Here is a 27,641-nt window from a genome sequence, read left to right as displayed (position 1 = left end):
AGTACAATTTTGGAAATATTCAACATTTTTTTCCTCAATTACTATATCTTGTACAATAATGAAAACCAGTACCTATGTGTAAAACATTGTGCTTCTGCTATATGAAAAAAAATATTTTTACGATTTGAAAAAAAAAAAAATATTTACATTCTTTTTTTTTCCAAAATTCAGTTCACTGTGCAGTGATAAAGCATTTCCCACATAACTCAAAAACTATCCAACATTCTGTAATGGAATTTTTTGTGTGTATTTATGCATATCATATCTACAATGTGGTGCACGATCACTTTTCTATCTTTGACAGATTGCCTGATAAAAAATAAATTCATTTTTAAAAATGGTCAAATATCAGTATTTTCTTCTAATACAACATAAAAAAATATTATTTATTAAGGAATGTAGTTGAAAGGGCATGATACTGTAAACATGAGTTTCAGCGATAAAATAAAAGAGGGAGAACATGAAAAATTTAACAAGTTTAGGAGTTATGAGGGAAACGCTTCATCACTGCACAGTGAACTGTCACCATTTTGAATTTTGAACAAAAATATATAAATAATTTTTTTCTAAATCGTAAAAATATTTTTTTCATATAGCCTAGCCGAAGGACAGTGCTCTACCGTCAAAAATCTCGGAGTACATTTCGAATCTAATCTCAATTGGGATACGCATATTAAATATACATGTAAGAAGGCATTCTCTATTCTCCATTCACTAAAAAGATTGTATCATTATCCATCTAAATTAAAACAGACGCTGGTACAGACACTCATTCTACCTCACTTCGATTATTGCGACGTTTTGTTCAGTGATCTCAGGATTGATTCCGCTCAGAAACTACAGCGTGTTCATAACGCGTGCGTCCGCTTCATTTGTAATGTTCGATACTATGATCATATCTCACCTTCTTTCAAGAAGTTATCGTGGCTTAGGTTACATGAGAGGAGAAATCTGCACTCACTTTCTCTCTTATATGGAATTATGCACTTTTCATCCCCCTATTATTTATTCGCTCGATTTCATACTCTCTCTCGCTATCATAATATTAATACTCGATCACAACGCGATAACACGCTAGAAATTCCACTTCACGCATCGTCTCTGTATTCCTCATCCTTCACTGTTGCTACCTCTCGTCACTGGAACTCTCTGCCGCCTGAAGTCAAGGGCTGCCGAACATTGAATTCTTTCAAATCCAAGTTAGAAAATTATCTTATGACGAGTTGCCAAACTAACTTACTATTATGACAAATGTTGTATTGCATGTTTCCACGTATTCACATTTTTTTTATGTTCTAATGATATTCAACTTATTTTATATTTTTGTTTTCATATTTTCCGATAATGTTATATCTCTAATGTGATACGTTGAGCTATATATAATCTTAATTTTCCTTATTGTGTGTACTTAGAAATATTGTATTCACTGTATACTTTGTACTGCACTATTTTATTACTACTATTAGTATTATTATTATTATTATTATTATTATCATCATTATTACTATTCTTATTCTTATTCTTATTATTATTATTATTATTATTATTATTATTATTATTATTATTATTATGAATAATTGTCTTTTTTTTGTATGCCTCATTTATTTTGACCTGCTGTTCACATATTATTATGCTTTTTTCTTTCTTTCTGTATGTTATATATTATGTCTGATTTCTTCTTATTTGTTGTTTATTTTTTATTATTATCATCTTATTCAGTTTTGTGTGTAAAATTGTAGTGTAATTTGTAAATTTGTAGTGTTTTTGTAACGCAGTCTTTACTCCTGGTTGAGTGTTAGAGAAGGCCGTATGGCCTTAACTCTGCCAGGTTAAATAAATCATTATTATTATTATTATTATTATTATTATTATTATTATTATTAAACATACCAATTTTAATTATTGTACAAGATACAGTAATGAAGGAAAAAAATGTTCAATATTTCCAAAACTTTTACTGCTGTAAGCTGTACCTAATCCCTTAAGCAAGAAGATGCACTACCTCGTACACTTTTTAACTTTTGTCTGAAATATGCCATTGAGAAAGTCCAGGAAAACAGAAAGGATATGGAATTAAACGGATTACATCAGCTGCTTGTTTATGCGGATGACGTGAATATGTTGCAAGAAAATACACAAACTATTAGGGAAAACACGAGCAGTTTACTTGAAGCAGGTAATGACATAAGTTTGGAAGGTAATCCCGAAAAGGTATGTGATTATGTCTCGTGACCACAACATAGTACAAAATGGAAATATATAATTAGGAAATTTATCCTTTGAAATGGTGGAAAAATTCAAATATTTTGCAACACCAATAACAATATATTATTAATGACACTCGAGAGAGAAAATTAAACGAAGATAAGAAATGCCTGTTATTATTCGGTTAAGAAGTTTTTGTCATCTAATCTGCTTTAAAAAAAACTGAAAGTTAGAATTTATAAAACAGTTATATTACTGGTTGTTCTGTATGGTAGACTCTCACTTTTAGAGAAGTACAGAGGTTAAGAATGTTTGAGAATAAAGTGCTTAGCAAAATATTTGGCGCTAAGAGGAATGAAGTTACAGGAAAATGGAGAATGTTACACAACGCAGAATTGTACGCATTGTATTCTTCACCAGACATAATTAGGAACATTAAATCCAGACGTTTCAGATGGGCAGGGCATATAGCACGTATGAGTTAATCCATAAATGCGTATAGAGTGTTAGTTGGGAGACCTGAGGGGAAAAACACCTTTTGGGGAGGGCGAGATTTAGATTGGAGGATAATATTAAAGTGGATTTGAGGGAGCTGGGATGTGCTGCTTGAGACTGGATTAATCTTGCTCAGGATAGGGACCGATGGTGGGCTTATGAGGGCGGAATGAACGTCCGGGTTCTCTAAAAGCCATTTATAAGTAAGGAAGGTATTTTCGCAACCCTGCTATAGTGACTAAGGGACGGAATGCTGCTTTTCTGGCCAGAGTTCTTGTGTGTATTATTAAGTGAGCCCGGCGATGCTGTGTTACCAAATGACGTACCTCGTTTTCTAATGAACCATGCACTTATTTACAAAACGCGTTATATTTTATTTATTTTAATGTAGGGCCTATTCTACTGCACAGCATTTGACTTCGATTCTGTATATTATAGGCCTACATCAGCAATTATTTAGGATATTTGTCAATTAACACATTTAAAAACTTCAACTATCGACACTTGTATACTAGAGTGTATTTTTCTGTTTGTGATTATGTATTCAGTCTCTTTTTTATTATATTTATTTTTATTATTATTATTATTATTATTATTATTATTATTATTATTATTATTATTAAGTTAATACTGATTGTGTATATGTATTCAATCTCTCTTTTTATTATTATTTTTATTATTATTATTAATATTATTATTATTATTATTATTATTATTATTATTATTATTATTATTTTAAGTTAAAATTTGTATACCGGAATGTATTTTTCTGTATGTGATTTGATCCTGGTTGAGTGGAAGAGAAGGCCTGATGGCCTTAACTCTGCCAGGGAAAATAAAAATTATTATTATTATTATTATTATTATTATTATTATTATTAATATTATTATTATTATTATTATTATTATTATTATTATTATTATTATTATGTCATTAAGACATCCAGTTGTTACTCTTCGCTAATTCTTCATCTCAATAAAATATGTCATATTTAAATAGCCAAACTCTTTTAGACTATCCTTTGTTGATGTTTCCCTGTCGTCTCTTTATTGGAGATGACGCACTCGCATTTGTGCTCGATATAGGGATGCTGGCTGATTCCACAGCGGCATCACACACATCCCAGCGGGTTTACTTGACGCACCTTCCGTTTCCATGGAGATACGTGTACTGTCATATAAATGCAGTACGCTACATTGCCGTATATTGACACAGGCTTCAGCACACACTAGGTAGTTTCAGCATGAAGGCTGAGCGAAACCAGAATTGGAATGAAATAGTTTAAGAGCGGAGAAATTAATAATAAATTCTGAAAGGGACGATAGAGTTCAGTTATATGAATAGAAGACCTAGAATACGTTTTGTGATTAAATGCACGATTAATTAGAAAATTAAATTGGAAGTTTCAGCAGTCTGGTAACTTCGCCGCTAACACACACTTCTCTCTACTCGTAATACAGATGTAAGAGATCAACGAAGTCAGATTTCCTTCTCCCTAGATGAGCTGTATACCGAGGACAGAGCAACTAGAGGCTTCAGTGACGTCACTGCGGAAGAGTCCGCACACAGCAGAATTGTTCGTTGCACTACTAACTGAAAACGTTGACTTACTTTCACTCATCCAGCTGCGCTTTTATAATACAATAACTTCCGTTCAGAAAATGTTTTGAAGACGAATGATACTGTACCTTCTAGTGCGGGAGGAGGGGGGGTGGTCGGATCGCTTAAAAGTGACGGTCTCCAAGCTTGTCTCCTATGGACGACCACTAAGCTTATAGGTGGACGAAAATAGCGTGAATAAAGAATTCTTGGACATATAAAGGGTGCGTCAGAAAGAACGGATAAATTACACAGGGCTAGAAAATTGTAAGGATTAATCAAATCGTCCACACCTGTGGAGTAACGGTTAGAGCGTCTAGCCGCGAAACCAGGTGGCCCGGGTTCGATTCCCGGTCGGGACAAGTTACCTGGTTGAGGTTTTTCGGGGGTTTTCCCTCAACTCAATATGAGCAAATGCTGGGTAACTTTCGGTGTTGGACCCCGGACTCATGTCACCGGCATTATCACCTTCATCTCATTCAGACGCTAAATAACCTAAGCTGTTGATAAAGCGTCGTAAAATAACCTAATAAAATAAATAAATTCATCAAATCAAAAATTTATTGCTATCAACAAACTCATCAATACATGCAGTTTATTTATGAAATACATCATCATCCATATGTCCTTGACTTTCGATACAGGCATCGAAGCGTTTTCTGAAGTTCGCCATCACTCTCACAGTCATAGCTGGCGGGATTGCCGCGATGTGGTCGATGTTAATAAACTTCCGCCGCTCAAATGGCTCCCAAGAAAAAAGTCGCAGAGCTCGAGATCAGGTGAACATGCGAGCCAAGGAATGTCGCCGCGATGCGAGATGATGTGCCCCGGAAAGAGCTCTTGTAGGAGATTTATTGTTTGACCCGTAGTGTGAGCAGTAGCCCCATCTTGTTGAAACCAAATGTCCTCAACATCAACAGCAAGGTCGTTCAACCTTGGTTGCAGGAAAGTTTGTAACATTTGAACGTAACGAGCACCTATAATGGTTACTGCACTGCCGTCATCATTCTAAAAAAACTTAGGCCCCCAAACACTAAATTCTGCTACAGCACACCAAACAGTAACTCTCTCACTGTGAAGAGGTTTCTCGTGCAATTCATTACGATTGGTTCCTACCCAATAACGGAAATTCCTTTTATTGACACAGCCGGAGAGGTGAAAATGGACTTCGTCACTGTCAACAGAACGGTGGTAAGGGCCACGTTCGTGAGAAAACGTTAACAATCAACACGGTTCTTACAATCTCCTGCATTAAGTTGTTGCAGAATTGCCACCTTGTATGCGTGGAATTTAAGGTCTAGATGCAAAATGCGTCTTACCATAGCGTCGGACAACTCCAGAGCAATAACATGATCGTTGAGGTGACCGGACAACCGACTGTCTCCACATTTGCAGGTGTACGCTCTCTTTGGTCGTCCAGGTGATTTCTTCTTTAAAGTTGAACCTTTGGTACGAAATGAAGCCGCAAAATTGTATTCCGAGTTGGAATCGTAGCGTGACGTCAGATCTCGAAAGGAGTCCTGAAAGTTCATTGAGTAACGATCACAGACTCTCCATTTTTCAAAATTGTCTGTACGACGAATGCACGTTGTACGTAGGACCACTCCATGTTTTGAACTGAAACTGAATTCTCCCGCCAACTCAACAGTCACGGTCCCCCCCACCCTATCCCTCCCCTCGCTGCACATCAACAGTTTGAAATCCATCTGTTCTTTCAGACGCACCCTGTACCTACTAGAGATGAACAACGATCGAGAAAGCGAGACAAACAGCGCCCGCAAAGCCGAAAACCCGCACGACAATGTTGTATTATGTCACGTCCTTGACGTAAAGACTGCTTTCCCGAAGTCAAGCAGTCTTGAATCGCTACAGTTGTTTATACCTGACTGAACTTTTATCTACTTTGGCAACTATGTATATACAATCAAGTTGTCTATTTGAAACATCATCTCTACCTTTCAGTGTATAATAATCCGTTCCCCCAGTCTTTATTTAATTACTAGGTCTTTATTAAAAGGCTGGGATTTTTCTTTTCTTATGTTTGAGATCAAGTGTGCAATCTCAAGTAAAAAGATATTAATGTTATGTTTTATGTTCCTTAAAAATGCAAATTTATTTGAGAATTATTTTTTTATATTTATATAATCATAGGTAGGCCTAATATATACTAGAACTAGAACATTTTGATAATTAAGATACTGTTCTGTTTTTTTTTTCTTTTTGTCTCATTCAAACATTTATAATGTTATTTGTTTCAATGATTGTATGGGTATGTTATTCAAAGTTACGAAATCTTTCCACGTCGACCAAATGCTATTTCGAGAATGACGAGACGAGATTCGAAAGACAAATGCAACGAAGACAGCGAGCGAGAGCGGCAGTTAGTTTTGTTCATCTTTACAACTATGAGCAATATCTTAAATATCTGAAGCTGTATGCCTATCGGAAGACTGCAAATAAATGACATTCGTTGAAAATCAGATAGGTAAAACCGGTGAATGTAATTGAATCGTTCGTTGTTGAAAGGAACTAAGTCCACATTTTTGTCAATTACATTTTTTTATCGATTTGTAATGTAGAAAGCAAGCTGCATCTGTTGGTGTTGGAACGAATTTATTACTCATATTCCTTGTGCTTTATTTGAGATGGTCAATCTTGTCATTCGGTGTTGAAAGGGACTAACTCCTGTAGATAGTGCTTTTCAACACGGAACGACGAAGATTCCAGGTTGGCGGCCCTGTGCTAACAGTATATTCTGCTTCCAATATTTCGCGGGTTTTATGAGTCTGCAGAGACTGATTGTTGATTACTAGTAGTTTGTCGCATTAAATGTTCAGATTTGATTATTCTGTACTTGAAATATTATCAGATAATGGAAGACGGATTACACGAGAAATTGTAATCTTATCAGCCTATTACAGAAAGCCTATCCTGAAGGACGAGTTCCAATCAAAACAAGCAAACTAGGAGATGTGAGGAAAGTTTATCGTTATGTTACTTCATCAGGAGATAGCAAAGAGTTCTATGATGAAATATTGCAATGGCCAACAGAACAAAAAGAAAACCTACTTTATTGAAAACAGTAATTTATTTGTACTGTTGTTCTGTATTTACCCAAGAAGAATATTGGTTAATTCAATCAAATAGTACGGATATTTGAAAAACGTTGTTTTGTTTTCTGAGTTATTCTTATTACAAAGGTGTATGACTACTGTAAATATTATTTGTATTTTGTGAAAATAATGTGTTATACTGCACCATGCAAGTAACATGTTTCATAGTTGATTTTTTTTCCTTAAGACATGCATTACAAGTGATTTAATAAATTCCCAATTTGTTCTTATAGGCCAAAATGTGTTTACATTTTTATAAATAGAGCATTTCCATGTTGAAAGGAACTAAGTCCAATGACGTGTTTCCTAGATTAGAAAGATTCTAATGCCTGTGTGAATATTTTTATGAGTCTAAACTAATTCTGTATGCTTATATTTTATGTGCACAATATATATTGGTTTAATCTTCGATAGATTATCCACGAAACAGTTTTTTTTCGATTATCTCAAAACTTTAAAAAGTGGACTTGGTTCCTTTCAACAATAACCGATTCAATTGCTAAGCTAAGAATGGATGAAATTAATGTTTCTTGCAAGTTCTTGCATGAATTATGCATTTGTATTAACAGACGTGGTGAACGTTGAAGGTCTTCTCCATGCAACTTTACTCAAAGCAACAACTTTGAGTAAAATGAGAATTTTCAGTAGGAAATTAACGCATGAAGTGCGTGCTTCTACTACTCAGATGAGAGAATTCTATACTACAGTCTCGTCGTGTTTCTAGAGACGTGAAGTTAGGACAGGTAAAACAATTACTTTGCCTGTCTATGGAACGTGGTGTCTCTCAAACTAAAGGAAAGTTACTGAGCGGGAGAAATAGGCCTAAGTGCAGGGAAAAGTACTTCAACTAAGGAAGAATGTGTTCATGGAGGAACAGAGAAATTTAGGACGCTGTTGCCTTCTCGCTTCTGTTACCTACCGTCACATCGTAGTCATCCCTGATATCAACGCTAAGTCATTACCGCTGTTCTCATAATTATTATTTTATATTGACTATTACACTCTTACTACGTCATACTACTTTTGACCAATAAAACGGTACGAAAGGATGTATTTCAACCAATCATGGCTGCTTATCGCACAATTTTATCGCGTCCCTAGCATTTGTTTAATTTTATCGCGTCCCTAGCATTTGTTTCTTTGTTTGCCAACATTTGAAACTGCGCTGGTCTGGACGTCAAAAAAATATATACAATTATAAACCACTCCAGTCGATGCACAGCAGTTTCAAATATGACTCGCATTGGCATTCAAGAACAAGAATTAATAAAAATCACTGATCATACCTTTGCATCTTCTGAAATCCGATTTACAAATAAATGAAGAGCACCATTCGGAAATCCTGAATAAGTTGAATACACCATGTAGGCCTAAATCAACGACTTCCACTTCTATTACGTACACGTGCAATATAACATTAATTGAACCACCAACCACATTCAAATTTGAAAATTGTACATTCAATAATTATTCCTTTTAAAATTATTCATTCGGAAATTCTGAATAAGTTGAATACACCATGTAGGCCTAAATCAACGAGTTCCACTTCTATTATGCACACGTCCAATATAACATCAATTGAACCACCAACCACATTCAAATTTTAAAATTGTACATTCAATAATTATTCCTTTTAAAATTATTCATTCGGAAATTCTGAATAAGTTGAATACACCATGTAGGCCTAAATCAACGAGTTCCACTTCTATTACGCACACGTCCAATATAACATCAATTGAACCACCAACCACATTCAAATTTGAAAATTGTTCATTATTATTCCTTTTAAAATTATTCATGTTTATTTTTTATGTCATCGTCGTTAATTAAAACTTTTCTAACACTTGTGTATATTAGTTAGGTTATGTTATAGCTTCTGCTCTGAGAGGATAAAAAGAACTTCTGCTATATTATATTATGGATAGTCACGTATCAGAGATTGTTTAATATGTTAAGATTTATTGAATAGTAATCATTACAGTGTCTGTATAAAGACACTACTGCCATCTAGCATGCATCTAGCGTAATATTTGTAATGTTGAGATGGTACAATAATACATTTGAAGACAGTTGTATTTTCGTAAGTCAATTAATATTTTATTGTATTGGAGTACTTCGTTACCTCTAATCTTTATATACTTTCTTCTAATCGTGTAATAGTAAATTAAATCCCACTCGAGTTTTGATTTTCACTAGATAAATCAAAACGTCTAGTGAGATTACTGTTGATAACACTACTCAACAAATTTGAACTTTTTTTCCATAACATTAATAAAATAGGCTGATCTTAACTAATTGGCATGCGCTGAGCACGAAAATGACAATGAAAAGTTCGGAACACGTCACGTTTTTGTGTTATAGATACTTAATTGATATATTGAAAAATCAGAATTTTTTACCCATTAAAAATTACTTTGTTCTCATTTTTGTGTGAAAATTTCCAAGGGCAGCTTAGATATGATAAAACTGATACATTGATAACTGACCAGCTATTAAGACTTATAAAAACCACACTTCGTGCAATAAAATAGAGAAAGACAAAATACTTTCATTTTTTCTCTTATGAGAATTGAAAGCTTCCCTTTTTAAAACTAGCAATAATCGCCCATCATCGCTGGATCCCATCTTCCTTGATACCGTTGTTCCATTGTAGTAATGTATTGATGAAATCGCTCTCCCTCTTCATCACTTACAGTCCCCAAGTTCTCAGGAAAGAAGTCCAAATGTGAATGTAAGAAGTGGATCTTCAGTGACACACTGCAAACCATTTTTTTGTAATTTCTTAGTAACGTCTCTATTAATTGGCGATAATTTTCTGCCTTGTGATTCCCTAAAACCCTTTGATGCAAAAAATTTAGGCCTACATGCTGGTTTCTCCACTCTTATCTAGATCTTTCACAAAACTTTTCATCAGCCCTATTTTTATATGCAGTGGAGAAAGAAGTACTTTTTCACGTTGCACTAGCGGAGGATATTTTAATATTATGCTCACCAGGAATATAAGCTTGTCTGATAGGCCAGTTCTTTACCACATAATGTTGTGCTGTTCCTCGACTGTCCCACAAACATAAAAAAACATAACTTAGTAAACCCTCATTGTAATCGAAGCAACGAAACTATTACTTTCAAATCCCCATAGATTGCTCAGCAATTTTCATTACAATTTACTGCATTCAATATTAGTGACATGTTTTCATAAGTTTCTTTCATAGTGACTGAATGAGCCACTCGTGGAAGGTTTTGTATTGCCATTGTGCAATAAAACTGCTTTTAAGCGTAGTTTTGATGAATCGATGAACAGTCTCCATTCTTCTGGATTACAGTATATTCAATATCTAATTCATCCATAAGCCCGTTCACATTTTTGCAGGCACAAACAGAATTTTCCATTACAAAATAACTAATCAGTTTATCGTTTCGTTTTCTGAACATGAAAATCTTGGTACCTTTTGCTAATAAGTCCCATTCTTGTAATCTAGAACCTAATAGTTCAGCGTGTTGCTTGGAAAGACCTAAATCCCTAACTAGGTTACTAAGTTCTGCCTGTCGTATCAGACATGGTGTTCTACGATGTTCGGGAATGCAGGTGGCATCAGCGGAATTTGAAGGATAGTCTGAGGATTCTGATAGTTCGTGTTCCTCTGGAATGACATAATCTTCCCCACTGGGCGGAGGGATAGGGACAGGAAGTTCAGGATAATGTGGCACGGGTCTTATGGCTGGTGGGAGATTAGGGTACACAATTTGGTCTTCAGTTTTCTTGAAAATCCCTGTGGTTTGGTAATGCAGAAGTAACAATCTTCCAGATGACAGGTAGGCTGTCGCCAAATCATTGGAACAGTAAAAGACATGTTATTTTCCCCCCGTAACGACTCTGTTAACTTCACGTAACATGTTACACAACACACGTATGGAGCACAATTTTTGTCCTGTTCACCCACTTTACAGCCAAAATACAAGTAATATGCCTTTTTTACATTGTCTGTAATTGATCGACGTTGTGATTTTAAAGTTAGTTCCCCACAAACAAAGCAGAAACTATTTGGAAAAATTTTACTTGTACGATAATTGCTATCCATTTAACACTATTATAGAATAACTAGTACCGCTCACAACACTTCCACAATCAGAACTAATCACTAACGTTTTCATTTCTTGTCTAACAATGCAATAGCGACCGTATTTCCTCCTTTCCTTTACCGTTATAGCCAGATGTAACCTACCCTTCGTGCAGCTGCATAATAAGGGTAATAAAACAATAAACCACCGCGAAGGGTAACACTCATTCAACCAACAAAAGTGAAAGTATGTTTCAAATGGTATACCTTAAAAGAATGAAAATGATATATAGGCTAATTGTGTAAAAATCTACGTTAAAGAAAAGAACCTCTTTCAAAGTGGCTAGGTTTTAACAAATTTTTATACAATTCGCTAACTAAAAAATTAAGTTTCTAAAAAAAAATGTGACGTGTAGGCACTTTTCAATGCCATATTCGTAATCAGGACATACAAATTACATAAAAATAGTTATTCTTGTCCATGTTATGAAAACCTTGTTGAGTAGTGTAATCATTATCATCTTTATGGACAGCATTGTCATCGTAACTATCTTTTCAATATACAGCTTCATCATCGTCATTGTAATATCATAATCTATAGGCTATAATCACCACTGTTACACCATGAATTCACTATCTTTATCATTATAATGTTATCTTCATTGCTGTCATCGTCATTATATTCTAATCTAAAACATCATTATTAACATTACATCACAAACAACATCAATGTCATCATTATTATATCATGTTTAATCGCATCGTTCTCACCGTCATATCATAATCTGCATCACTACCATCATTATTACATCATTATCTACATTAATATCATCGTCACTATGTCATAATCTATCAGTTCCAACAATATTGTATCATTAACTGTATTTCTCTCTTTGTCACTTTCATATCTACATCATTACTATCACTATTACATTATCACTACATCATTTCATGCATTGCTGTCATCGTCACTGTATCATAGTCTGCATTACTGCATCATTTTGTGCATTGCCGTTATTGTCACTATATCATAATCTACCTCATTGCACCATTTTGTGCATTGCCGTTATTGTCACTATATCATAATCTACCTCACTGCATCATTTTATGCATTGCCATTTTCGTCACTATATCATAATCTATATCACTGCATCATTTTATGCATTGCCGTTATCGTTACTATATCATAATCTCCTCATTGCATCATTTTATGCATTGCCGTTATCGTCACTATATCATAATCTACCTCATTGCATCATTTTATGTACTGCCGTTATCGTCACTATATCATAATTTACCTCACTGCATAACTTTATGCATTAACGTTATCGTCACTATATCGTAATCTACATCACTCCATCATTTTGTGCATTGCCGTTATCATAACTATATCATAATCTACATCACTGCATCACTTTATGCATTGACGTTATCGTCACTATATCGTAATCTACATCACTCAATCATTTTGTGCATTGCCGTTATCGTCACTATATCATAATCTACCTCACTGCATCACTTTATGCATTGCCGTTATCATCACTATATCATAATCTACATCACTCCATCATTTTATGCATTGCCGTTATCGTCACTATATCGTAATCTACATTACTCCATTTTGTGCATTGCCGTTATCATCACTATATCATAATCTACATCACTGCATCACTTTATGCATTGCCGTTATCGTCACTATATCGTAATCTACATCACTCAATCATTTTGTGCATTGACGTTATCATCACTATATCATAATCTACCTCACTGCATCACTTTATGCAGTGCCGTTATCGTCACTATATCGTAATCTACATCACTCCATCATTTTGTGCATTACCGTTATCATCACTATATCATAATCTACATCACTGCATCACTTTATGCATTGCCGTTATCGTCACTATATCGTAATCTACATCACTCCATCATTTTGTGCATTACCGTTATCATCACTATATCATAATCTACATCACTGCATCACTTTATGCATTGCCGTTATCGTCACTATATCGTAATCTACATCACTCCATCATTTTGTGCATTACCGTTATCATCACTATATCATAATCTACATCACTGCATCACTTTATGCATTGCCGTTATCGTCACTATATCGTAATCTACATCACTCCATCATTTTGTGCATTACCGTTATCATCACTATATCATAATCTACATCACTGCATCACTTTATGCATTGCCGTTATCGTCACTATATCGTAATCTACATCACTCCATCATTTTGTGCATTACCGTTATCATCACTATATCATAATCTACATCACTGCATCACTTTATGCATTGCCGTTATCGTCACTATATCGTAATCTACATCACTCCATCATTTTGTGCATTACCGTTATCATCACTATATCATAATCTACATCACTGCATCACTTTATGCATTGCCGTTATCGTCACTATATCGTAATCTACATCACTCCATCATTTTGTGCATTACCGTTATCATCACTATATCATAATCTACATCACTGCATCACTTTATGCATTGCCGTTATCGTCACTATATCGTAATCTACATCACTCCATCATTTTGTGCATTACCGTTATCATCACTATATCATAATCTACATCACTGCATCACTTTATGCATTGCCGTTATCGTCACTATATCATAATCTACATCACTGCATCACTTTATGCATTGCCGTTATCGTCACTATATCATAATCTACATCACTGCATCACTTTATGCATTGCCGTTATCGTCACTATATCATAATCTACATCACTGCATCACTTTATGCATTGCCGTTATCGTCACTATATCATAATCTACATCACTGCATCACTTTATGCATTGCCGTTATCGTCACTATATCATAATCTACATCACTGCATCATTTTGTGCATTGCCATTATCATCACTATATAGGTTAATTATGTAGGCTATATCAGTAAATCATTTTGTTCATTGCTGTTATCATTACTATGTCATCATCATCATCATCATCATCATACCATCTTTATCTGTTTTCATGTCATCGTTATTATATCATAATCCACGTTACCACGATCATTATTATATCATTCTAGTCATCATCATCATCATCATCATTACTGTAGCATAATGTACTTTCAATCGACGTAATTATGTCATAACGTGCATCGCTGTCACGTCTTCATTATCGATATCATTGTCATAGTGTAGGATATCTTAATTTCTTCTTCATAATCATCGTAATTTTTCTCGTGCCGTTGTTGTCATGGTATGCATCCATGGATGGAGATTATACTGATGTATATCGATGAGTAAGTTTACAATTTATTTTTATGCATTTTATATAAATCACAATTTGTGGGAAATGGCAAAATAAACCTTTCGGAATAGTCAGTCGTGGGATTTTATCTTGTTCTCATAAACATTTGTATCTGCATTTCCTTCAAGGTAGGGCAAAATACCTTTGTCCGTAATGAAGGTTATATCAAACTCAATTTTTTTCAATTTTTTGAACATACTACCTTTCTGCACTTACAACTAGCCTTCTCATTTTAAGGGCTGATGGACCCTAGGAAGATGTTTTTCATGGAATTTGTTTATTTATATTTAATGTTTCTTCTGCGATCATTTGAACGACGTTTCCGATACAAATGGAGCGGAAGTGGATTCAATTTCCGGTATGAAATTGCAGAATTCATTTGTATTCCGAAGGGACCACTGATGTTTCTCTTGTGTTTGTTTTGTTGTCTGAAGTAGTTGCCTCGGCCATGCTTGTCACATGATTTAAGATCCTCGTTGTTTATGAATGATAGCGAGGATTTCATAGCTATACCAAATGATCCATTCCTTGTAATGTTATTGTGATGTACCGAAGTACGTATGATATTTCTGTGCAGGAATTCTGCGTTACCACTTGATGAATGAGGGTGGAGCGAAGAAAAATTCTCTCCGGTACCGGGATTCGAACCCGGGTTTTTAGCTCTACGTGCTGACGCTTTATCCACTAAGCCACACCGGATTCCAGTTCCAATGCCGGATGGAATCCTCTCAGTTTAAGTTCCACCTTTTAGTTTTCCTTTAGTGGCTAACCCTCATGCACTGTATCACTAGGGGAATTAACAAGCAAACATTCTGATTGGAGCAGATAAAAAAGTTATTTTTTTTCTTTCACCATATTAATACTGTCAAAACAAGTGCTTATACAAATTTTGGCCACTCGACCGCAATTACTAGGGCCGTAAAAAATAAGTTCGCCAGGGACCGTTAACAGAAAGAAAACACAGTTTCATAGGAAAAATTTATTGGAACACACACAGCAATTGTTGAGCTATTTTTTTAACATATTCCCCACCGAAATTAAGACATTTGTCATATTATGGGGTCGCCAGAGAAGTGCAGACGGCTGTCAATCGCTGGTTCCGATCCCAGGCTGCTGACTTCTACGACACAAGGATACAAAAATGTATCCCATGTTTTGACAAATGTCTCAATTCTAGTGCGGAATATGTTGACAAATAGCGCAACAATTGTATCTGTTTCAATAAATCCTTCCATGCAATTGTGTTTTTTTTTCTGTAAAGTGCCCCGGGGACAATCACTTTCTGCACGACCTCGTAATAGCGGTCAAGTGACCAGAATTTGTATAAACACTTCTTTTGATATTATTAACATGGTGGAAGAACAGATGTCCACATTGACCTTAATAGCCTATAAGAACCTACAGAGTAAACTAAATATTAACTTTGATATAACATTGAAATTAAATTAGACATTGAAAAACGAAATGACAAATTGAATTTATTTGAATATTATTTACAATTAACGCTAATTATTATAGTAACAGAACATAACCTTCTGCGACAGTATTGGATTTCCAGCCTCCGTGACTTTTCGCTAATTATCTTTCGATTGCAAATCCGAGAATAATCGATACTTGCGGTTATAACGGTACAAAGCTGACTTGTCATTGGCTGAGGTTTTATAACGGTACAAAGGTGACTTGTCATTGGCTGAACAGTTGTACTTTAATGAGTAGGTGTACTTTAATGACATGCATTGAAGGACTGCTACCAGGTGTATAATTACTACGTTTTGGTATGGTCGAGCATAAATATTATTATCGATTACACAAAAAAAAAAAAGAAAAAAAATGTTTAAAGTTTAAGTATATATTGCTTTACGTTTTACTGTACTGTATAATGTATTTAGGCCTATGCCCTTTAAATACAAAATAATAAACTTTTTTGTTGCTGTAAACGAAGTTTTAATACACCTTCTACTATTATTTTAGGTTATTTCAGTTAATCCGGACTTTCGTTAAACCGGTCAACTTATCCTTCCAATTAGTGCGGATTAATGATATTTTACTGCATTTTCTGATTTAAATTAACTATTATCTTTACGGGTAATTAGAAATTCAAAATGGCAACTGCATTTCATGCATTGAAATGCCGTTTCCGTGATAATTTACACTAATGTAAATATTTGCAAATTACTTTTTATTTTTATTTTATTTTTTTGTAGGAACAATACCACCTACCTATAATCTCTGAAATATCTTCACAAGATATATTTGTTATTTTAATTTTTGTTTTAAAGTTAAGTTTTTTCAAAATTTCATTAGGTCAAAAATATTGAAAGCAAATAAATTATAAGTGTTAAACCAATAGTGCTAGGTTGGTTTGTTCATAATTATAAAATAAAATTCTACTCAAATTTTCACTGCAATATCTTAAAAACTGTTTGAGTTGTCAGCGAACCCGTTTAAATAAACGGAAGTTAGGGCGCCATTTTGTATTTCTAATAACCCGTAATGGTAATAGTTTCACTAAATCTGAAAAATACTAAACAATTTAAAAAATAATGTATATTCAACAAAAAACTTCAAGTTTGAGATTTATTCACTGCTGAGGAAGAAAAATACTGAATTTCACCAATTTTTCAGTATACTTAAAAGTACTTAAACCTTAAGAAAAGATTCCATGCAGATAATCACCCCAATTGGTGTTTGAACCCACGCAAAAATTCATCTCGCTAAACTTTTCGCTATACCCATGATTTCTAAGTTCTGTATTGTTCTGTGTCATTATGGCTGTCTATCTTCATGCTGACAGACGTGACTTCATGGGACCCCTACCATGTCCGTGTAGTTAACGTTGAAAAATTTCAAAATATAGGCTTCGTGTAAAGTACCGATATGGGTACGAAAAGCAAATAGAAAGTGTGGTCCGTGTCATTGCTCTCTTTTATTACGGTTATTGTAAAGTGTTCAAAAAACGTACGTAATTCCACACCGCTATAAATTTTATTGCTGGCCATATTTTTCCCACGTTGATGGACGATCGCAATTTGTGTAGGGCTGTATAAAAGTTACAATTGGAAACGGGCGTGTATACGTAACATTTTATAGGTTGTTATGATTAAGTGGGATTAAGTATAACAACGCTGGTATATGTGGAATTTCCTGATTGGAAATTAAAAACATAACGACTTCCACTTACCCAGCATGCCAACTGGGAACTCTTTCGGTCCCTCCATCACGTCGCTTATCACACTTTGGGTTACCAGCCACAGGTAGTTCGTGCCTGAAAAAGAAACAGAACAATCTTTATTAAGAAAAGAATAGTCAGTAACATATGACATTTAATTTTATTATTTAAACACAACCTTATCAGTTATTCCCTGCGCCTTCTTTATCTCAAGTTATACAACCCAGCTCATCAATAATCGATTCCGTAAACTCGGTGTCCATAATCAGAGCAGAAATACTGTACAAAAGATTATAGTGTGTTCAATAAAGTTGCGGGTTCAATTATCATACTGTAGATGTTGTTTCAATGCGTTGGTTTTCATCTGAATAAATAAAATATTCGTCGAACGACACCCTATGAAAGACCAAGGATTACCAGCCGACTGCTGGTCACACGTTCACATATCTCAACAGAGGTGAACGATTATCCAACCAGTACAGTGGTGACGTGTGATCAGCAAGATGAGTCCCCCTCAACCGTTGTTGCAGGTTTACGAAACCGGATTTCGCTACTGACTGTAACTCGTTACCTTATAGATGCTTTTTCCAGCCTCCATTCTCATCCGATTACATTCCATTATCACCACCATCATCATCATCATCATCATCTCAAGAATTATGGTAGGTCATATGGTCTGTTCTTTCTCAAAGCACCACAGCTTTAGGCTTATTGCGCAACCTCCTTATGTTAGAAAGATTGTTGAAGTCCATTAGGATCGCTCTTCAAGCGCGTGATTCACTGCATGGTTCCATCGTATCTATTCAGCCACAGCATCCAGTTCTGACTGGAGACCTGATCCTCCGCCTGCCTATGATGTTATTCTGCAGCATCCTCAGATCGATGGCATCTGTTCGCAATTCATGTGCCTGAATCTGCTGCATCCTCAATCAGAACTCCATGCCGCCATCGATTCCACGACTCACCAAGACGCCATCTATGCTAGGGAGCTACACTCTCTCGGTGACCCGCAGTCCGCTTATTAAAGCCTAAGTGGCTTCTCTGGATATGTGCAGCTCCCGCAGATATATTAATGCCTAAGACATGATTTTTGCGTATGGATTCCATTTGAAATTGGCTGTGGACAATACATTTCTCATAGAATTAAAAACTAGATGAAATAGTTATGGTACAATATTTGTGCTGGGAAATTTTTTGGTAACATATCCGCAAATTGCCTCAACAATTATGATAAGATTAAAAGAAAATTAGAATTATAGAGGTGCAAAATATTTAAAAAAATATTACAAATTTCCTCCAACAATTACGGATAAAGGGAAAATTATTGCGGAAAAGCAGAGTTGTCACGGGAAAATATAATATTTATTACTAAAACAGGAGGGAAAACTAAGTAAAGAAATAACTGAGACTGAATTTCTGAAGCATGTAAAAGTTGTAGATATTTTACACAGAACAGATGTTTCTTGAATATTTTAGTTAATAAAGATAAACATGACAGACTTGAAAAGGAATTTGTAACTTACGAATGCGATACTTTTCTTGAATATACGTATTTTAAATAGATCTACAAGGAGTCCAACTAGGCCACAGCATACTGCATCGGACATTCTCTCTCGGACAGGACGGTTTTGTATCTGACCGTTTGATTGGACGGTGGAATACATGCATTGTTTGTAGGATTGAGTAAGAATGTGAATGAGAAAAGTTCCCAATAACCCATTTCCATAATTTAAACTACCATCAAAAAGATTTGTAGGAAATAATAGTAACAATAATAATAATAATAATAATAATAATAATAATAATAATAATAATAATCACAAAAATGATAACAAAACAGTAACGATTACTATAGTCTATTACACCTTTATAATGATGGGTTGTATTTATTATCCTTGAATGTGGTAGAAATGCATTGTTTTCGTGGCTCCCCACACAGAATAAAGAAATGAACGAAAGGCTTGTGTTTTCGTATTGATCTGGGTCCATGATTGCAAGTTAATTTATCCAGCTTCACGTCTCCCTGGTTTCCTTATCTGTACTTTCAGACGCCAATTTGCGTCGAGCATCGGAGGCAGAAAACTCAACAGAACGTGAAGTATTTCTACAGCCCTTTCGAGAAGTTGGAAGTGGCGCATGGCGAGACGTAAATTTCGTTTTTGACAGAAATGGCGAACGGTGGTCTTTTAGCAGTGCGATCATAATTATGCTTCATTGTATGTGCAAGGAATATTGGAACGAACGGAAGCTCAGTCGGCTAAGGCGCTTGCCTACCGATCCGGAGTTGCGTTCGGGGGCGGGTTCGATCCTCGCTTGGGCTGATTATCTGGTTGGGTTTTTTCCGAGGTTTTCCCCAACCATAAGGCAAATGTCAGGTAATCTATGGCGAATCCTCGGCCTCATCTCGCCAAATATCATCTCGCTATCACCAATTCCATCGACGCTAAATAACCTCGTAGTTGATACAGCGTCGTTAAATAACCAAGTAAAAAAAAAGAGGGAAGAAAAAAAAACTGATGAAATTGTCCCAGTAATATTTATTTATTTACTTATTTATTTCTTTACTTACTTACTCACTCATTTATTTATTTATTTATTTATTTATTTATTCATTTATTTATTTACTCATTTATTTATTTACTCATTTATTCATTTATTTATTCATTTATTCATTCATGTATTTATTTATGTATATATTTATTTATGTATTTATTTATTTATGTATGTATGTATTTATTTATGTATTTATTTATTTATGCATTTATTTATTTATGTATTTATTTATTTATTCATTTACTTATTTATGTATTTATTTATTCATTTATTTATTCATTTATTTATTTATTTATTCATTTATTTATCCATTTATTTATTCATTTATTCATTCATTTATTTATTCATGTATTTATTCATTTATTTATTCATTTATTCATGTATTTATTTATTCATTTATTTATTCATGTATTTATTTATGTATTTATTTATTTTTATTTATTTATTTATTTTAATCTTATAGGTATATACAGTATATTCTACAAAATTAAATTAAATTTGTATTACCGTTGTATCAGATTCACTTTTTATAATGAATTAACAACTCTTAAGCACCCATTCCAGTAAGATCGACTTTTACTGCCCATAATATTCCTTGACTTTTATGCTTTACCTAAACATGCTTGCCGATTGCAGTGGACTTGCTCCGCGTGTTTTATCTAAGTAGGTAAACAGAGCACGGAGCGTCTCTTTGAGTGCGAGTGAGCATTGCTGAGATATTTAATATTTTTCAACATAATTTCAGATCGTGAAATAATTTAATATAATTTCAGGTCGTGGTGGAACTTCTAGTGGAACTAAAGAAAAATTCGATGGTATTGATTAATGGAATTATTACATAGTTTGCATTCAGTTAATACAGATATCCATCCATGCGGGAACATTAGGAACTACTCGTCCTCTGCCATCGTTTCGTTAGCATGTGTTAGATTCGTAATGCCCACAGATTAAAGGTTATTAAGTAAACAATTTGCGTGATTATAAAGGTGATAATTATTTTATGTCATTGGAACGGATTCATGTTGTCAGAATAGATAACGGGAAACATATTAACGAGGGTATTATTGATGATTTATGGAAACATGTTGTTTATAGGAGGGTAATACGTCACCAATTCAACTGAATTAATTTAAATAAAATGTCACTTTCTCTGTAAACATTGTTATATTTTTTCTGGAGACATACTAATCAGCTTATTTTATTTTTATTTTTTGGCTGTTTTACTCGCTTTAACATCTCTGGTCATATCGCAAGTTAATTATTTTATTTATACATTCATTTAAGCATACATGCATTTAGTGTTCTGCCCAAGGGCAGGTCTTTCCCTGCAAATCCAGCATTTTCCAGTTTTTCATATTTTCTGCCTTCCTTTTTGTTTCCTCATATGATCCATATATCTTAATGTCGTCTAACATCTGATATCTTCTTTTACATCGAACTCTTCTCCCGTTCACCATTCCTTCCATTGTATCCTTCAGTAGGCAGTTTCTGCTCAGGCAGTGACCCAATCAATTTCTTTTCCTCTTCCTGATCAGTTTCAGCATCATTCTTTCTTCACCCACTCTTTCCAACACAACTTCATTTCTTATTCTGTCTGTCCACTTCACACGTTCCATTCTTCTCCATATCCACATTTCAAATAATTCTATTCGCTTCTCTTCACTTCACCGTAATGTCCTTGTTTCTGCCCCATATAATGCCACACTCCATACAAAGCACTTCACTAGTCTCCTCCTTAGTTCTTTTTCCAGAGGCCCGCAGAAGATGCTCTTTTTTCTATAAAAACGTCCTTTTCCATAGTTACCCTTCTTTCGATTTCCTGGCAGCAGCTCGTGTTACTGCTTATAGTAGGCCTACACCCCAAGTATTTGAAGCTGTCCACTTGCTCTACTGTCTTATTTACATTTCGCAAGTTTATCTTCTGTAGTTTTCGTCCTATGATCATGCTCTTCGTCTTATTAACATTTATCTTCATCTCATACTGCTCACAGCTGTCATTTAGCTCCAGTATTATAATAGTCTTTAGTATCATTTCTTCTTCTGCTAATAAGGCCATAACATCAGAAAATCTTATGTACTTTATTCTTCTTCCTCATACTATCACTGCTGCCATGTTCTGATAACAGTTCTTTACTAAATCCTCCAATTAGATTTTGAACGGGGTATGATGAAGGACATCCTTGACGTACTCCTCTCCCAATTTGACTTCTTTCTGACATTTCTCCTCCTATCTGACTTTCACTCGTTTCATGTAAAGATTACTGAACAATCTTCTCTCTTTCCAATCCACACCAATTTTCTTTAGAATCCCCCCCCCCATCAGTTTATTTCAGTCCACTCTGTTAAAAGCCTTTTCTAACTTCACAAATACTACATACACTTCTTTATTCTTCTCTAGATATCTTTCGCCTATTGTCCGTAGCAGTCCAATTGCATCTCTCGTACCTTTTCCCTTCCTGAAGTCAAACTGCTATTTTTCCAACTGTTCTTCCATCTTAGAATATAAACGTCGATTCTGTATTCGCAAGAGAATCTTCGCGTAGAATTTCGTTGCATAATAATAGACGATTCTTCCGACGCCCGGGTGGAATCCGGTGTGGCTTAGTGGATAAAGCGTCAGCACGTAGAGCTGAAAACTCGGGTTCAAATCCCGGCGCCGGAGGGAATTTTTCTCCGTTCCATTACTCTTTCATCGTATGATGACGCAGAATATCTACATGGAAATATCATATGTACTTCGGTATATTATAATAATATATATGATATGCGTAAGTCACTTCGTGGTTTAAGACGGCGCTTATTCCGTCGGATCCCGGCCAACTAGTCACTCATTACGAGTGCACCTCAGAACATGTGTGGACTTCGGTCCTAGCTTCATAGATATCTGTGACGTAGTGCAGAGGGCGGCCACTAGAGGGAACCCAAGAGTTGGAACTTAAAACTGAGACGATTCTTCCGACGCCGGGGTGGAATCCGGTGTGGCTTAGTGGATAAAGCGTCAGCACGTAGAGCTGAAAACCCGGGTTCAAATCTCGGCGCCGGAGAGAATTTTTCTCCGTTCCATTACTCTTTCATCGTATGATGACGCAGAATATCTACATGGAAATATCATATGTGCTTCGGTACATTGTAATAATATATAATTATTAAAGGTTACAATATTAGGCGGTATGTCTGTATCCGCTTGAGCTGTACCGCGTACTTGTAAACTCCCTCCTCCCCATCCAGCGAAGTTGCCATGTTGTTCTTCAAGAAACAACTGTATTAAAGCATGGAAAAGATTGCATAGTAAACCTAGTGAGACGTCTCTTTTAGTCATTTAACGGCGATGTATCAACTATTAAGTTATTTAGCGTAGATGAGATTGGTAGTAGCGAGATGAGGCCAAGGACTCGCCATAGATTACCTGATATTTTTCTTATGGTTGGGGAAAACCTCGAAAAAACTAACAGGTAATCATTCCAAGCTGGAATCGAACCCACGCCCTAGCGCACCTTCGGATCGACAGGTACTTTTTTTCTGGCGGAACGCGCTGTATCGGCGTTCAGGCACCTTTTTATTGCATTTTTTGTCATGCAACAGAAATATGTTAATAATTATGTTTTTAATATAATTTTTCTTTGAATTCCACTTAGACCTTGAAAGTCTTAGTTGGACAAAAAGGGGATTAAAAACGACAAAATTCCCGTGCAGTGAACAGTAATCCCCCATTCGCTATAAAATATTCTACACTGAGTTCCACCACCTTTTTCTCCAGAGGAAAAGCAGTGCTTGTTATTATTATATCTATAATAATAATAAATCTGTAGCCGAAATTTTTCTGGTAATTTTCGATTTTCCAAAAATAATTGGTCCTAACATATATAATTAACCACCCTGAAACCGAAAATCGCTTGTTTGAAATTTTTGTTTGTATGTCTTTCTGTCTGTCTGTATGTTTGTTACCTTTTCACGCGATAATGGCTGAACGGATTTCGATGAAAATTGGAATATAAATTAAGTCCGTTGTAACTTAGATTTTAGGCTATATGGCATTCAAAATAAATTATTTAAAAGGGGGATTATAAAGGGACCTGAATTAAATAAATCGAAATATCTCGCGTATTATTGATTTTTGTGAAAAATGTTACATAACAAAGGTTTCTTTAAAAATCATTTTCGATAAGTTTTATTCTTTGAAAAATTTTGATAGGACTGATATTTAACGAGATAAATGAGTTTTAAAATTAAAATAACTGCCATCTAAGGCCGTGTAACGAAATAAAAAACAAATGACTTGGTCTGTAAGGGGCCTTGGACAACAACAATCGAAAGCTGTGAAAGATAGCCTACAGAGAATGTTTCTGTCTTTGTATGAAGTAATATCGGAAGCTAAATTAACCGATTTGTATAATTAATTATTATTTCACCATTGGAAAGTATAGTTTCTCTAGATGGACATAATACTGTAATGTTATTACAGTAACTTCTGATATAATATAATTTAAGTTATTTGAAGGGTTCAGAACCATAGTGGGCCACGCGCCATTTACTGAATACGTAGAAAACAACAAGGGTTAAAATTAAGTTATTTCCATAATTCATTGGAAACATATAGCAACTAAAATAAAGTATACACATTAAATCAAAATGATGTCAATGTTCATTAAACTATGGTTGCATGTAACAACAATTAATAAATATGTTAAAGGAATTGTCATTGCACCAAATGAGTGCTTTCTGGACCAAAATGATCGAATTTTAATTATTTAAATACAATTTAAATTAAGTAACATATTAAACGATTTATCCTTCTATCAAACACGAATGTTCCCTGGATCAAATGTCCTATTTTAATTATGTAATTACTTTATATTTATTTCTAACAGGTGCAGCGGAGCGCACGGGTACGGCTAGTTGTTAATAACAATAAATGTGTCGCGATATCATGGGCGTTCAGTAAAGTGTATCGTCAGTCAAAAAAGATTGGGAACCACTGGTTTAGTCAACTGTCCGAAGACAGGTTTGAACCTTATAAGTGACACAAATAATGTATCACTCATGAGGCAACTAGGCTAGGAGATAATGGCGTAGGGTGATTAGTTCCTTTCCCCCTCCATTGCATGCAATCGCCTATTAGCTACATATTACACTAATCAGACTTGAGAGCATGCAAACAATTGTTCTTCCTCTGACTATTGAATATTATCGTAATCCTTGTCTTGTGGTCGTTATTATGGTCCTTATCGTGGTATTTGTTGTCTTTGTTATGATGCTTATCATGCTCTTGGTCCTTGTCGTGGTTCATGTCGTGACTCTTATCATGAACCTTCTCCTTATCGTGGTCTAATTCCCAATTATTATCATGGCCCTTGTCTTATGTATATCGCGTTTCTTATATTGGTTCTTGTTTTTCTTGTCATGGTTCTTATCGTGATCCTTATTATTTTGTAGCAGTCCTTGTTGTCTTTGACATGTCCCTTATCGTGAACTTTATCGTGATTTATGATCTTAGTCCTTGTTGTCTTTGACATGTCCCTTATCGTGATCTTTATCGTGATTTTTGATCTTAGTCCTTGTTGTCTTTGACATGTCCCTTATCGTGATCTGTGTTGTCTTTATTGTCGTCATTGTTGGCATTGTAATAGTCCTTATTGTCTTCCTTGCTGCTTTTGTCATGGTCCTTAATAAGTATTTGTTGTCTTTGTTATAGTCCTTATCATGGTAAATTTCGTGGTCCATGTCGTGGTATTTATTGTAATCCTTGTCGTGGTATTTGTTGTGTTTCTTGTCATAGTATATTATCATGGTCATGATTTTGATCTTTATCGTGGTCCTTGTTGTCTTTCTAATAGTCCTTTTCGTAGTCCTGGTCCTTTTAATTCTTATGGTGGTCTATGTCTTGGCATAATCCACGTCGTGGTGTTTGTCGTGTTTCTTGTATGTAACCATGGTCCTGATCTTTGTCGTGATCCTTATTGTCTTTGTCGTGGTTCTTACAATGTTCCTTGCTGTCTGCTATATGCCTACATTTGTCATTTCAAAATTAAGGGGTTAGGTACAGCTTATAGCAGTAAAATTTTGGAAATATTCAACATTATTTTCCTCCATTACTGTATCTTGTACAATAATGAAAATTAGTATGTGTAAAACACTGTCCTTCTGCTATATTTGAAAAATATGTTTACGAACTAAAAAAAATTATTTATATTTTTTTAAATTAATTTCACTGCGTAGTGATGAAGCGTTGTTCACATAACTAAAAAACTATCCAATATTCTGTGATGAAATTTTTTGTGTGTATTTATGCATGTCATATCTATAATATAATATAAGATCACTTCTCTACCTTTGATAGATTGTCGGATAAAAAATAAATTCATTTTAAAAAATGGTCAAATATCAGTATTTTCTTCTAACACAAAATAAAATAATTATTTTTTATTGAGGAATGTAATTGAAAGAGCATGATATAAACATGAGTTTCAGCAATAAAATAAAAGAGAGAGAACATGAAAAAGTTAACAAGTTTATGAGTTATGAGGGAAATGCTTTATCACTGCATAGTGAATTTTGAAAAAAAAAAAAAAAGAATATTTTTTTTAATCGGAAATTTTTTTTTCATATAGCAGAAGGGCAGTGTTTTACACGTACCAATTTTCATTATTGTACAGGATACAGTAATGGAGGAAAAAAATATTGAATATTTCCAAAAAATGTACTGCTGTAAGCTGTACTAACCCCTTAATATTGTTTTGTGCGAGATCGTGCATATTTGCTTGGTTTCCGCACAAAACCAATCCGCGGTAAGTCTAAAATTCCGCATTCAGTATTCCCAACCGAACACACATAACAATTTCCCTCTTCTTACCGCTTAAGTGACATATTGATTTTACTGCTTTAGGCTTTTAACATATTATTTTTAAAGACGTTCAATTTTACCTAAATTGCACTGTTAATTATTGTTTTTAAATATTTGCAAAAAATGAAGTAAACTCTACAACTCCACTAAAGTTACTGCATTCGTGATTCATGTAACATTAAGGAAGCCGTTTGTTTTAAGTTCGCATTTATAGATTGGGGGGAAAAAGACAGATGTATATCACGGCCTGCTGGAGTATAGTAAACACAGAAAACATTTTAAAGCAACAATGTTGAAGATAGATATTTTTGTTTTGCAAATTT

General features: G+C 34.7%; 1 protein-coding gene across 1 annotated transcript in view; it reads right to left on the bottom strand.

The window, feature by feature from the left end:
* Positions 1–27,641, bottom strand: part of LOC138712998 (glutamate receptor ionotropic, NMDA 2B-like) — a 584,228-nt gene that overhangs the window by 369,954 nt on the left and 186,633 nt on the right. Inside the window, exon 5 of the mRNA XM_069844679.1 lies at positions 17,937–18,020. Within this exon, the coding sequence (XP_069700780.1) occupies positions 17,937–18,020 (84 nt within the window). The remainder of the gene's footprint in view (positions 1–17,936; positions 18,021–27,641) is intronic.

Source organism: Periplaneta americana, chromosome 14, assembly GCF_040183065.1.
Source record: "Periplaneta americana isolate PAMFEO1 chromosome 14, P.americana_PAMFEO1_priV1, whole genome shotgun sequence".
NCBI lineage: Eukaryota > Metazoa > Arthropoda > Insecta > Blattodea > Blattidae > Periplaneta > Periplaneta americana.
Note: the sequence above shows the minus strand (reverse complement) of the source record. Positions and strands in the feature narration are given on the sequence as shown.